This window comes from Leptosomus discolor, chromosome 3, assembly GCF_034619465.1.
Source record: "Leptosomus discolor isolate bLepDis1 chromosome 3, bLepDis1.hap2, whole genome shotgun sequence".
NCBI classification, from domain to species: Eukaryota; Metazoa; Chordata; class Aves; order Leptosomiformes; family Leptosomidae; genus Leptosomus; species Leptosomus discolor.
In genome coordinates this window covers 50,505,090-50,519,495 of record NC_141393.1, presented here as the reverse complement: position 1 = coordinate 50,519,495, position 14,406 = coordinate 50,505,090, and the positions used below count along the sequence as shown (strand labels likewise).

The following is a 14,406-nucleotide window of genomic DNA, read 5'->3' as shown; positions in this document are numbered from 1 at the left end:
AGAGAGGGCAGAGCTGGGTCCCCACTTCTCCTTCTGTGGACCTGGATACCTGTTGCACTGTCTTTATTGTCCATAGGGCAGAGTAGGCACCTCTGAAGGGTTACTGCAGAGCTGGAGGCTATGCACAGACAACACTGTCCTTGACCCCTTGCACCCGCTGGGATGTCCCAGTCCCATGCTGGCAGCGATGCTCACAGCTCTGCTGGCAGGACTTCAAGCCGAGTGCACTGCATGCTGAGAGCTGCAGGGCAAGCAGCTGCCAGGTTGCTGCTTTCCCTCTTGCCCCAAAACTTGGGCGTTTGCGTCCGTGGGCCCAGGCGGCAGCACCCTGGCTCCTGAGAAAGCCCCTCTCCTCCCCACTCTGCTGCAAATGCCCTGCTGCTGCTGCTTGTCCTTGGAGGCCGTCCCAGCATGTCCCACAACAGTTTGGGGCCATGTTGGTGGCTAGCGGTGTGCCAGCATGGCCAGCACATGCTGGGTGGGCAGCCAGGGAGGGGATGGCACAGTCCTGCTACAGGAAAGGTACTCTCAGGAAGGGGCACTGGCATTTGGCTACTTGGTCCCAGCAGGGGATGGGCAGTCCTTTGTCCTCACAGCACTGTCCCAGCAGGCTGAGGCCAGTGTTGCCCCTCTGTGTGGTGCCAGCACAGCCTCATGCCTCCTCGGCGGTAGCATCGATGCCTGCATATGTGAAGTTCTCAAACAGGGCCATGTTCACGTAGGCCTGCGGAGGAACCCCAGTCAGGAGCCAGTTGTGACAGTGTTGCCATCCACCTCCCATCCCTGCTGGCATACTCATGCTCACTGTGCCCTGGGGGGAGGCAATGGGGCTCCCCACACCCAAAAAGTGATGCTTGGGTTACCCCCATGTGTGGTGGGGTCACACAGGTTCTGCTGCTGGATGCCCCCACCCCAAACCCAAGGGATGCTGCAGCATTTGGACAAGCCCCATGCAGGGCGGGCATCCCACCTGCTGAGCTGCTGCCACTCACCTTCCTGGCCTCCAGCATGCGGATGAGCTGCATGGAGATCTGGGCAAAGGGTGGGCGCTCGTAGGGGCGGTCGCGCCAGCACTGTCGCATCAGCTCATACCTGGGGGGCAGAAGGACGGTGGCAGCTTGGTGTGCACAGGGGGAGAGGGGGCAGAAAAGCTGTTTGTGGAAGATGAGGGGAAGCAGGCAGGAAACTAAAGCCCAGGAAGTGCGTTTGGGGTGTGGGACCCCAGCTCACCCCCAGCCACAGTGCAGTTGGTGGAAGCCCCATGGGGTAATGGGGTCAGGGGACATGGGTGCCACCATCAGCTGAGGCTCTCTGCCCACTTACACTTCGTCGTCACAGTTGCGTGGCTTCTCCATGCGGTAGCCCTGGGGCAGCTTCTCGTAGAGCTCGGCGCACGTCATCCCGCAATATGGCGTCCCCCCTGTGGCCAGAGACACTAGCTGGCTGTGGCGGGGATAGTCCCCAGGGTGTTCCCTCTGGGGCTGCAGAAGGACCAGACCTGCAGGGACCCGAGTGGAGGTAGGGGACACAGAAGAGCCTTACCCAAGCTGACAATCTCCCAGAGCAGGACGCCAAATGACCACCTGAAAGGGCAGGAGCCGAGGCTGTGATGGAGCTCCCAGCCGTGCCCTGCTGATGGGCACAGGGCAAAGCCCAGGGTGGAGCAGGCAGCCAGGGAGATGCATCAGCATCACTTACTGCCCTTGCAACATCCAGAGCAAAAGCATTGCCACACTGACCACCCTGGAGAGGGATGGAGGTGGCCATGGACATGCCCCAGCCCCAGTGCCTCTGCCTGCAGGACTTACACATCACTCTTTGTGGTGTACACACTGTAGTTCAGAGACTCGATGGCCATCCAGCGAACTGGCAAGCGGCCCTGGGGGAACACAGGCCAACTGTCAGTGGAGGGGGGATGCCCCATGGATGGAGGGCAGCCATTACCTAGCTGGTCCCAGCATGGTGGGTCATTCCCCACCCCCCCAGGACAGTGGCGGGGGGTCCTGCCCACCACATCGGTGCAGGCCCCATGGATATGCTTTGCTTCTGCCTCACCATCGTCTTCTTCACATAGACTTCCTCCCCTCTGGAGAGGCCAAAGTCAGCAATCTTGGAGGCCAGGTTTTCTCCCACCAGGATATTCCTGGCTGCCAGGTCCCTGTGAATGAACTGAAAGGGGCCAGCAGTCAGCAGGAGCCACATTCTCCCTCCTGCTGGCCCCAGGGATCTCACATCTTGATGAGGAGTCCTGAGACCCCAGGGGAAGGATGCCCTGAGGGGCTTGCTGGGGATGTACCTGTTTCTCGCTCAGGTACTGCATCCCCTTGGCCACGTCTGAAGCAAACTGGAGGAGCTGCTGTGAGGTCAGGGTGGAGGCAGTGCCGTGCTCCTTGGCAAAGGCCGGGTCTGTCTCCAAGACTCGGCTTTTGCGGAGGAAGTCGAGAAGGTTTCCATAGGGAGCATACTCAATGGCGATGTATAGGTAGCCTGAGGGGCAGGAGGTTGGGCTCATGGGGCTCTCGCCAGCAAAGAGGAATACACAGTCAGGCAGGGGCCATGGGGCTGGGGAGAGGGGAGAGTGGGACAGCCCTCACCCTTGTTCTCACAGGCACCCAGCAAGTTGATGATGTTGGGGTGATGGCCCAGTTTGCACAGCACCTCCAGCTCCCCGGCAAAATCCCGATGGTCATTCTCTGAAGCAAACTCTGGAAGAAAAGAAGTGATGGACACTTCAGTCCTACAACAGGGGCCCTTTGTCTGCTCCTCCACTGATGGCTCCTGCCCTTCCTCAGTCCTGAGCATGGCCCAGGATGCAGCTGTATCCACCAGCCCACCCTGCCTGCCTCCCCCATGCTCACCTTTCAGCATCTTGATGGCTGCATTCATTTTCAGGCCATCCTTTTTGATCATGGCTCTGATGACCTGCCCGAAGTTGCCCTCTCCAATCATGTCCTCAAACTTGATGTCTTCCCACTCCAGGATGGGGTAACTGAGGGGCTCGGGCTGCGGCTTGGGCCGGCGTGTCAGTGTCAGGGTTCCTGAGTTGAACTGCAGGATGGTCTCTTCCCCCTGGCAGATGGGAGTGGGTGATGTTAGAGGCATCGGGCACTTCTCTGCCCATACAGCAGTCCCAGCAGGGCAGGCATCATGGGCAAGGGCGGGCTCCGCACCCTCTCCATGTGGAAGTGAGGTCTGGCTGCATCTGGACTGGAGGCTATGGAGCGTGACCTGGATCGGGCTGGGACGTGGGGAGCTGGGGACACGGTCCTGGTGGGGCAGGCAGCACTCACCAAGCCAGACTGGTATGTAAAGGTGCGGTGCCGGTGGAAAAAATTCTTCTTGATGAGGAAAAGTGCCAGTAGGGCAAAAAGGATGGTGAGGCAGGTGACGGACACGGAGCCAACAATGGCCAAGAGCAGCTGCTGGTCTATTCCTGCCTGCTTGGTGCTCTGGCTGCCCAGGCTGGGTGACACGCTCAGCGCTCCTGCCGAAAGGGGGGATGGAAGGTTGTGGTCCGTGGCCGAGCCCTGCCTGGGTGCATGGGTGGTCAAGTACCAAGACAGCAGTTCTCTCCCAGCATCCTGGGACACCACAAAGACATGACAGTAACATCCTGAGCTCCTGGTGCCATGGTGGCACAAGGGTGAGGGTGTCACTGCCCAGGCCCTGCCACTGAACCCACTGGACCTCCAACCAGCTCTGGGTCCAGCCACCAGCTCCTCCCGTGCCAGTTCAGCCCTGCTCCTCTAGCCCCTTGCACATCATGTTACCCTCTGGCCAAGGCAGAGGCACTCTGTGGGTGCCATGCTGTCACCATGCCAACCCTGCCCCATCAGGACTAGAAGGAGCAGGATTTCTGAAGACACCCACAAGTGTTTTGGGCTTGGGCTGCTGCCTCAGTGTCACTTTCTGAGGCTACCACGAGCACCCTGGTCACTTTTGCTGACTCAGATGTTGAGGCAAGCTCCAGCAGAGCCTGCTGGAACATCCCTCTTACCGTCCCCCAGGGTCTTGGCTTTCACGGGCTGGCTCCATTCCCCTGGAACATGGGAGTTGGCACGGACACGAAACTGGTAGCTGGTGCTGGCATTGAGGCCCCCAATGATCTTGGTGGTCTCAGTGCCGCTGTCAGTGTCGATCCACTGGGGCTCACTGGTGCCCCCCACCTGCTGCAGCTCCACAATGTACTTGGTGATGCCCCCGTTGGGGTACTCAGGGACCTGCCAGGAGAGCCTCACGCCACTGTCAGACACAGACTCTGCTGAGAGCAACCGTGGGGAGGAGGGCCCTGGGACAAGGAGAGGAGAACGTCAGTGCCAGGGCTGGGCTTCTGGCACTGCAAGGGCTGAACGCTCCTGTGAGGACTGGGCCCTGTGGATGGCAATGGTAACCAAAGCTGTGCCAGGTTTGAGGGACCTCCGGGGACCCCTCAACCCTGCTTGGGGGAAGTACAGAAGGAGGTGGAGCTGCTCTCCAGGTAGAATAGTGGGGCAGGACTGTACCCCCAAACTCTCCCAGCCTCAGGGACCATCAAGCTAGATGTCTGTATATTGGCTAGCCTTTGGAATATTTTCTTTCTTCAACCCTCTCTCACACACAGTGTTCCCACCACCTCCTCTGAGCCTTCTCCAGCCTGTGCACATCCCTAACCCCAAATCCCCAAATCCCAGAAAGCTCTTACAAGCATTGAGTGGAGAATACCTCACATCCTCCAAGCCCACCAGCCCTCCTGACATGTACCAGCTGGCACCGAGCCTCACAAAGGGCCTTGTGCACTCCTTCCCCCTTGGCTGCCAGAAAGCTTGTTCAGGTTGATGCTCCACTTTCCCATGGTTTCCCACCCACGTGGGGGGCTGTGTGCATGTGTGCGTGTGCCCACAAGAGGGACCATAGGTCTCCTGAAGCCCTAGTGACCATCCAGCAAAATTAACAGGCAGGGTGGTTAAAGCGACCCAAAGGGAAATAATTTTTTTGCACAAATTATAATTATATCAAAGAACTTGTTGCTACTGGGTGTTGTAAAGGCTGCAAGTATAGACAGGTCCATGAGGGCTTGGGCAAGGGTGTGGAGGACAGATCTGTTTGTGAGCATCACTCATGATGGCCTGAATGTCATGTTCAGCTTACGATGTTTCTCAGCTGCTTGGTGGTGGAGGCTGTGGGCTCTAGCAGGGAAAGGAGGACCAGTTTTCCCCCAAGCAGCTGTTCATGCTTTATCAGAGATGGGATACAGGGGCAGCCAGACCTGGGGATGGTCACTGAGTTATTGTAATTCCCTGTAATAATTCCCTGTGTTCTGCTGGACCCACCTTTACTGTTGATCATGACCTTGTAGAGGTCAGAAGGGGGCCCCAGGCTGGTGCAGTGGTACACCAGCACCTCCAGCCCATACTCCTTGTTGAACTCCAGGTTTCCAATGCGGGCAGAGAGCACAGAGACAGATGTGATGTTTTTCTCGCAGACCAGCCGCCTTGCAGAGTCAAAGAGGTGGACAATGAATCCGTGTGCTGGCTCATGGTTACTTGGCAATTTCCAGTTGACGTGAAGAGTGTTTTTCTCTTCTATGGACCAGCCTTCAATCACAGGCTTGACTGTGGGTTCTGTGAACAAAAAGGCAGGAAAAACTCACAGTGCATCAGCCCCAGGGCTTTGCAGACCCTGCGCTGTGAAGTATTAGGGGTAGGGTCAGCATTAGGGTCTGGGTCAGGGTCAGGGAGATGGAGGCTTACCAAGGCACTCAGTCACCATGATGGCCTCGGGTCCCTTGCTGCCCTCCCCACCATCCCCCGGCCGGCTCAGCTGCACCTTGATGATGTAGGCAGTTACTGGGCGGAGGTTCATGAGGGTGATGTTCTCGCTGTTGTCAACTGTTGGCCAAGAAGACATGTCACAGCCATGCCCATGACACACAGTCTGCCCTGCCACTGGCATCCTCCTCAGCTTCACCATGGGGGTCCCAGGATGGAGACCTCTGCCCACACCCCTCCCACCCAGGTCCTACCTGTGCTCCCCCCCGCCAACAGACACATACCCACAATGGATGACCATGCTGAGGTGTCATCCTTGGGCTTGTAGAGCAGCTTGATGGAGATGATGGGTCCGTCGCCAGAGAAGCAGTCCACAGGTGATACCACAAGCTGGCGGCTCTGTTTGGCCAGCAGTCGGGGGGGGCTTAGAGGTGCTGGCGGCACTTGCAGGGGAAGAAGGGAATGACACCAGTGGGACTGGGAGCAATGAGGAGCAGAGAGTAAGTATGTCACCCACCTCTTGGCTCCTTCTGTCTTTGTCAGGGAAGTCTTTTATCGCCATCTAAACCTGTCTGCTAGCACTGCAGCACACAATGGGTGGCACCCAGTCCAGTGAGGGGGGGGGGTGTTGGCATTGCCACATCATGCCGGCAGCCTCCCCCAGCGACCCTGGCTTATCCTGCTTGTGCCACTACCCTTTCCTCACCTCGGATGTTGACCTTGACTTTCCGACTGTCCTGGCCCCCGGTTGTGGAGACCCGGCACTCCCAGAGCCCCGCGTCTGCCTTGGTCAGGTGCCGCACCTGAAACTCACAGGTGATCTGCCCCAGCTCGATGATGGCTTTAATGAGCTGTGGGCACAGAGAGAGCCATCAGCCCCCCAGCTCAGCCCCCCCAGCTCCCTGTGCTGGCCTGAAGCTGCCCAGCAGCCCAGTGGGAAGATGGGTGCTTTTGAGGGAACTGGCAACACAGGGATGGTGGCGGGGCAAGGGCATGGGGCAGTACCTTGAGCATGGTACCATCAGCCTTCCGCAGCTCCACACTGTCACTGGTGGGCAGTGGGTTGCCGGTGGCCACGCAGCTGACAATGGGCTCTGAGCCCAGGTTGAATTCCAGCTCTGAGGCCAGTTGGATGATCTGGGGGAACCGGTCTGGCACACAGAAATAGGCATTAGCACTGGCCCCGCTCCTCCTCAGGCACAAGAGAGGGTGGCACCTTTCCCCGGTTCCAGCCACAGCCAGACCCTGGTGCCAGGGGACCAGTGCCAGATGCTGCAGTCCAGCCCTGATCCCCACCCCATGCACCAGGCTCAGCAATGCTCTCAGCATGGCTAAACCTAGAGGGCCAGACCAGATGGTCCTCTTGCAGCGCTCTGGTTTCCATAGGATTAAGGGGACTGCTGAGCCAGCTAGTGAGGCCAGTAGCCAATAGCCCCCTAGTCACCGGTGAGGAAGGAGCTGGAGCCCACCCAAGGGTGGGGGACAGAAACCTGCTGCAGCTCCGTGCCATTCTCACCTGACTTCTCACAGTGCTGCCCATGCCAGCCGACCAGGCAGACACAGCCACTGAAGCGGTTACAGCTGCCTCCATTTTGGCAGGCACACCCCAGGGCGCAGTCAGGGCCGTAGTATCCTGGGGGACAGGCTGTAGGAAGAGGAGAGCATGCTAATAACCCTGGCTGTGGTGCAGGACCATGGAGGCAGAGACCATGGGCAGCTAGTGCAGGCAGCAGCACTGCTCAGTCCCTGCTGACTCTCAGGCTGTGAGAGGTTTACATGGGTGCTGCTGCTGCTGGAGAGCAGAGCTGGGCCCTGGAGAAAGCCCAGGCTGGATGTGTGAGCTGATGGACACCCACATCCCTGTACCTTGGCTGCAGCGGGAGCCACTCCAGCCTGAGGCACAGGAGCAGCCGTAGGGGTCCGGAAGGCAGAAGCTCAGCCCTTTGCAGCCCTGGGCTGTCTGGCAAGTCTCCTGGCAGTTGCGGCCAAACTGGCCTTCCTGGCAGGCTGGAAAACAAGCATGGTCTGCTCTCACCCACTGTTCACCCATGCAATGCTTGTGCATGGCATGGCACCGGCTTGTGTGCCCTGAGCCCTGTATCACCATGCCAAGCAGGCATGGGAGCCATGTCCTGCTGAGAAGGTGACTGGTCCAGCCCTGCTCCAGAAAGAGGGGGGGCACTGCATGCAGAGAGGCACTGGGGGTGCACACGGAGTTTCTGGCCATGGTGCCCAGCCCTGGGAGTGCAGTGGGGCCCTCATGCATGCCTGGGGCACAGCTCCCACTACTGTGTGGCCCAGCACCTACCTCGCTCGCAACGGGTGCCCATGAACCCAGGAGGGCAGATGCATTCACCAACATGGTCATGGCAGACGCCACCGTTCAGACAGCTGGGACAGTCCTTCTCACAGGATGGTCCCCATTTCTTCGCAGGGCAGGCTGCAGAGAGAGCAGGGTGGCACCAGGCCAGAGGGTAGGGTATGGCTGCCTGTCCCCATGTCCCAGAGAGCCAGGGTCCCGCTCACCTCTCACGATCAGGCGGTAGAAGGCGCTCCACAGGGGGCTGTCCCCCATGAACGTGGCGCTGTAGATGCCATTTTCACTCATGCTGACGTTGGGGAGCGTCAGGGTGACGAGATTGCCCTGCACCTCACCCCGGTCCGTGGTCTGGTAGTAGGTGCCTGCAAGGGAGCAGAGGGTGACCCAGGGCCCCCCCATGTCCCCAGGGCCGGCAGCAGGCACTGACTGGGGGTAGCCCCAGCCCCATGCCTGCTCTCGGGGCCACTTGCCATTTCTTTTCCACATAACGTCTGTCTCCTTCCTCTTGAGAACCTTGGCAGAGAAGGTGGCCAGCTCAGCAGCGTTCACAGACTGCGTGGCCTTCACTGGGAAGAGGTGGGCTGTGGAGGAGGAGGAGCAAGCTGAGCAGTGGTTGCACCCACAGGGCACTCATACCCAAGGGCAGTGCTGGCACCCCCAGACCAGCCACCCCAAAACACAGCCCTGGCACAGCCCAGCACCCAGCATGCATTTCTGCTGGAATGTCATGATATGCCTCCCCATTCGCTCCTGTGTGGGAGCTGGGACCCCCGTGAACCTCTGCAGGGACAGGTGCTCCCTTCCTGGCCCCTCCAGCCCCCGCAGGCAGACATCAAAGAGTGGGATGGGCCACGCTGCCCTCTGGCCAGCCCACCAGACCCAGCCTGGCCCAGGATGCCAATGGCAGCAGCCTGGGGAGGTGATAGCTGGGACAAATGTGCACAGTGCACCTTGCTTGCTGCTGGCTCGTAAGGTGCAGAGAGGCTGCAGGCAGTGACAGCATGGGCACGCGAGGGGTGGTGAGGGGAAGCAGGCACGCGGAGGGCTGCGTGCCTGCCCACAGGACCAGTGGAACTGTCATGGCTGTTTTCCTGATTTCCCAGGTGTTGGGGCGTGCAGCAGCGATGAACTAACCCGTATCAATGTGAGTCAGCCAGAGCCCAGCTTTGAGCGCAAGTGGGTCTATAAATACCTTAAGGCCTGGGAAAACAAGCCCTGGGTGTGCCAGGACAGCCACAAAAGAGGGCACAAGTGGGCACTGGCTCTTGGGGCCTGCTGACATGCCAACTTGCACACACTACAAGCTGTCACTCTGGATTGGAGCTAAGGCACATCCAGACCTGCGTCCTGCCCCGGCAAGGCCGGGGGCCTGGAGGAAGCAGCACATGCTTCAGACACCAGGGGAAGGGCACCACAAGTCATGTGTCCTGCTAATTCCCCAGTATCGCCTCCCCACCCATCCCTCTAGTTGGGATCTTTCTACCATAGACTTTGCAGTACCTTGTAAAGGGCACACAGATGTGTCCCCTGTCCTGTCTCACTCTGTCTCACTCACTGGAGTGAGAGCTTGACACAGTGAGAGCCCTGGGGATCCTCAAACACAGCACTTTGTGTTCACTTACACTAATTTTATCTGTCATTCCATCACCACTCAGCAGTGTCTGCAGCCCTCCACAGAGCTCATCCATCCCCCAGTCTCTCTGGGCAGCTCAGGGACAGCAGTCAGCATGGCTGCTTGTTCAGCTGTTTGTAACCACAACCAGTGGCACAAGTCCCTGCAGAGACCCCATGCTGGTGGGGACTTCCCCGCATGACAAGGGCAATTAATGGCAAATTAACTCCTATTCTTGCTCCCTTTCTTTTAGCTAGTTACTTACCCATGCAAAGACCTCCTCCACCGCCCCTTGGGTGCAAAGTTGCTCCCAAAGAGCCTTTGAAAGGGAATTTTCCCAATTTTCTCCAGGAACCTGAGCAGACGGTGTCAACTGGACCATCCACAGCACCGTCACCGCTGGTGCCCCAGAGACCATTGCACTGCAAACTCACACTGCCTCTTACTCAGGGACCACATAACCACAAATTATGCACTTTATTACTATTTCTACTAATTTGCCTGGTTCCAATTTGGGTTTAGAGGCCTGTAAACCCCTACCCAGAAAGCTATGAAAGCCTGGCATCTCATGATCAGCCATGCTGCCCATCCTCTGTTAACGCCCCACAGGCAGTGGCACAGCCCTGCTTACAGCAAGCTCGGCCTGGCAATGCCACGCTGCTCCATTTGGCTATTTACCACCTGTCTGCTGCTATCAGTGCTGGCATTTTAGACAGATTCCCCAGCAAGCTTCCTCAACTTCTCTATGGATGCAAAAATAAAAGAATTTTGGATTTCTGCAATTGTTTTTCTGTGTGTCTTTCTGCTCAGGGTGTTGTAAAACATAGTTTATTGCCAGATTCAAAACATTCTGAAATTGCTCCTCAGGATCTCTTTGGTCTGCTTTACTTTGTTTTTCCATGAAAGTTCCAGTTTATCATCCTCCTATGTTCTTCTTCATGCATGACCTTTTGGGAGATGCAAGCTTTCCTCAAACAGTCTTTCTCACCCACTGCTTCATCACCCTGGCCTGCTTTGGTGCACTCTTGGGCTTGGTGGATGAAAAGCTGGACATGAGTCAGCAATGTGCACTCGCAGCCCAGAAAGCAAATTGCATCCTGGGCTGCATTAAGAGACTTGTGGCCAGCAGGTTGAGGGAGGTGATTCTGTCCCTCTACTCTGCCCTCGTGAGACCCCACCTGGAATACTGCATCCAGCTCTGGAGCCCCCAACACAAAAAAGACGTGGAGCTGTTGGAGCGAGTCCAGAGGAGGGCCACAAAGATGGTCAGAGGGTTGGGACACCTTTCCTATGAGGACAGGCTGAGAGACTTGGGCCTGGAAAAGAGAAGGCTCTGGGGAGACCTCATAGCGGCCTTCCAGTACCTGAAGGGGGCCTACAAGAAGGCTGGGGAGGGACTTTTTACAAGGGCTTGCAGTGATAGGATGAGGGGTAATGGTTGGAAGCTGGGAGAGGGCAGGTTTAGACTAGATACATGGAAGAAGTTCTTCACCCTGAGGGTGGTGAGAGACCGCAACAGGTTGCCTAAGGAAGATGAGAATGCTCCATCCCCAGAAGCGTTCAAGACCAGGTTGGACAGAGCCTTGAGCAACCTGATCTAGTGGGAAGTGTCCTTGCCATGGCAGGGGGGTTGGAACCAGATGATCTTTAAGGTCCCTTCCAATCCAAACTATTCTATGATTCTATGATTCTGTTAACAGGACAGATGATACGCGCCAAGCCTACATGGTGGGTTCTGTACACAGCCCTCCCTCTCCTTGCAAAGATGTAATTTTTTTTTTCCTTACTTTTTCCTCCATTTTTAAACTTCTTCTCTAAATTAAACAAAGCAACAGCAGCTTGTTTGGCACTTGGAAAAAAGCCACTTTTTTGGCACTTGTAATTCCCACAGAGGCTTGGACCCAGACACTGGCCAGCGCTATTTTGGCCTGGCTATGTTGACCCAGAAGCAGGGGGCTGGCTGGGTGCCCCCCCCGCCATGGGGACACCCTGTCATGCCAATGGAGCTCCAGAGCCGTCACCTTTCTCCGTGACTTATATATGGCGACATCTGGGGGTGCAGAGCCCTCTCTGCAGTCCTTGGCCCCCACTACCAGCCATGCCCCCTACGCTTTCTCCCAGTGCCTCTGCCTCCCTCCCTTGGTGCCTCTGTGCCACTCTGCTTGCCCGGACCAGCCGGCTCCACTTCTGATAGGACCACTGCCATATTTGAGTTGAGCCTCTGGTCGAGGACACAGGCTGGTCCCTGGTCCCTACTCTCTGGGGGATGCTTGGACCGCACTGGCAACTGCTGTTCCCCAGCTTGAAGATGCTAAACCTGAGGTTTAACACAGACAGGGAAACTTGTATTCCCCCCCACACCTCATTCTCAGCAAAAGGTCAACTGTTTTAGCCAAAACTTTCTAAAAAAGAGCTAGAAAGTGTCCTGAGGCAAACACCTATCACATAAAATTTCAGTCCTAATAGTTTTGCAAAGTCTCAAGCATGGAGGGAGCGGATGTTGTGGGGCAGTGTGGGAAAGTGCTGCCCTGGGTAGTATCCCTGCTGCTGGGCCAGCCTGGGGAGATCCTTTCAGCTTTTATGACCCAAAATGGGAGTGAGAGACAAGAGCCCAGTGCTGCCCTTGGCTGTGGTATGCCCTGGCAGTGCCTCTTGGCAAGACCCCACCGCTGGAGTGGCAATGTGTTGCTGCGACATGGTGCTCACCAAGTGCCTGGAGAGGCTGCCAGAGATGCACCCTGGCACTGCCTTCTCCCTGGGAGTCTGTGGTGGGGGCACAAGCCTGGCACAGCTCTGATGGGCTGTCCCCCACCCTGGTTAATGATTTCCAGACCCCACCGCCTCCTCCAAGGGCGCCTGACTTCCTCTTGGACCTTGACCTGCCCCCAGGCACAGTTCCCAGCCCAGCTGGCTGCCAATGCTGCTGCCTGTCCCATCGCGCATCCACAGGGCTTGGCTGTGCTCCTCCAGCTGAACATCCCTCCTCTCTCCACCCCACCGGTGCTGGCAAATCCCAAATCTAGCCCATGGGTCACTGCCGCCCCCCACCATAATGGCTGGCTCCAGAATTGTGAAGCATGGGACAGGTAGGTCCCATGTGGACTCAGCTGGCAGGTGATGGCCTGCCTGCTGGCCCCCCAGATACTCACCGTTGTGGCTGTTGTGCACATAAACCACCTGGGCCTGCTCAGTTGGGGTGCGCCCCAGGCAGTAGAGGATCCCCACCAGGTCAGCCATGGAGAAGCCCCTGGCCTGGACACGGTTGCTGTGGTTGCGGTAGTTTTGGAAGCCTGTCTTGGGGTGTGTCATCACGATCTTGTTCTCCCGCTCAATCTGCAGGTAGCTCACGTCGCGCTCCCCCATGACACAGGAGAGGAAGAAGTCGGAGTGGGACAGGCTCTGCACGTTGGCAATCAGGGTGATGTCCAGGATAGCCCCTGGGGTGGGGGAGCACAAGGGCACATCATGGCTGGACAAGGGCATGGCCATCCCAGCCCTGCTTCAGGGCCAGACCCTGTCACCCAGATGTTGCCCTCTTTCCAGGACATTTTTGCCACCCCTAGCCCAGAAGGCACATCCAGGGCACAGCCAGGTCAGGAAAAGCATGGTATGCATTTCCACTCTCCTTTTTGGAGATCCCCACAGGCTCAGCCCCTCGCCATGAGCCAAGCGTGCCTCAAGATGAGGGCTTCAGGGCCACTCTCCTCCTGCAAGCTGCCCCTGCCCCAGTCCTGTGCTGAGGAGAGGCAGGGAGGGGACGGTACTGTCAGCCTCTGAGGTCTCCAAATGGCGGACCACAAAGGGATGTTTCCTCCTCCCCAAAACCCTGCTCTGATGGTGCCACTGAGCTCCCACAGCTGCCTTGTCCCACCAAGCCTCCCTGGGGCAGGGGTTGCTCCCTGGGGCAAAGGGAAAGTTGTGATTTACCTGCAAGCTGTGGAAGAAGAAGCAGAAGATAAGGTTGGAGTCCCATGTCCTTGGAGCGTCTCCCGAATCTGGCAGAGGTCAGAAAATCATGTCCCAGCTGCAGGGGTCAGAGCCGGAGGCCACAGCTGCCTCTGAGCTTCACGAGAGTGACAGCTCAGGACCCCTGGTCCCTGCCCATGCCCCCCATCTTGCTTCCACCCTGCTGCCCAGTGTCAGGGGCAGCCGGGACTGCCTCCTCTGGTGCATAGCCTTGGCATGGTGAGGAAGACGCCCCCATTCCTGCTTGCTTGGTGGCCACCCACTTGCTTGGTGGCGAAGAGGTCACTGAGGTCCCCTGCCAGGTGGCAGCTCTCCCGGGAAGCAGGCACCCACCCCTCCAGGGCTAGGACTGCATGCTCAGGGCTCCCTGAGCCATGCTGAGCCCCTAGCCCAGCCAGGAGGTGTCCCAACCCCCCTCCTTGCCTGCCATGCAGAGGGTCTCATGCCCCAGCCCACCTGGGTGGCAGCATCCCTGTCCCCTCAGTGCAGCCCCGTGGCCGACGGCTGTGGGAAGGGCTCTCTGGAGCAGGGAAAGGAAAGGGGCCAAGGGGCTGTGGGTGGTGGCAGCGGCAGAGCCAAATCCTGTTTCCCATGCGCCGTTTCCTGCTCTCCACCCATTGTTTGGAGACAGCCCTGTCTCCAGGAGCCAGCGGGAGCTGCCCTGCGTAGGCTTTCCCTCAGCAAGCAGTGTGTGGTGATGCTGAGGCTGTATACACCTTGTGACACTTGGGCCTCTCGCTGCCCCAAGCCAGGGTGCTGAG

General features: G+C 58.0%; 1 protein-coding gene across 2 annotated transcripts; it reads right to left on the bottom strand.

Moving 5' to 3' along the window:
- Nucleotides 1-650: 650 nt before the first annotated feature.
- TIE1 (tyrosine kinase with immunoglobulin like and EGF like domains 1) lies at nucleotides 651-13,652 on the bottom strand. 2 transcript variants are annotated; one of them, XM_086461939.1, is made up of 24 exons: nucleotides 13,607-13,652; nucleotides 12,829-13,116; nucleotides 8,538-8,648; nucleotides 8,274-8,429; nucleotides 8,056-8,187; nucleotides 7,614-7,754; nucleotides 7,264-7,392; nucleotides 6,753-6,898; nucleotides 6,454-6,598; nucleotides 6,032-6,190; nucleotides 5,730-5,867; nucleotides 5,310-5,600; nucleotides 3,998-4,288; nucleotides 3,714-3,716; nucleotides 3,171-3,484; nucleotides 2,859-3,069; nucleotides 2,595-2,705; nucleotides 2,297-2,487; nucleotides 2,056-2,169; nucleotides 1,809-1,879; nucleotides 1,543-1,583; nucleotides 1,324-1,420; nucleotides 993-1,092; nucleotides 651-724 (listed from the first exon to the last, which is right to left on the bottom strand). In XM_086461939.1, exons 1-24 carry the CDS (start codon nucleotides 13,650-13,652, stop codon nucleotides 653-655), a joined length of 3,498 nt encoding a protein of 1,165 aa, XP_086318065.1. In that variant the 3' UTR covers nucleotides 651-652. The 2 variants fall into 2 exon arrangements, with proteins under 2 accessions (XP_086318065.1, XP_086318063.1); XM_086461937.1 differs by lacking the exon at nucleotides 3,714-3,716.
- Nucleotides 13,653-14,406: the final 754 nt, after the last annotated feature.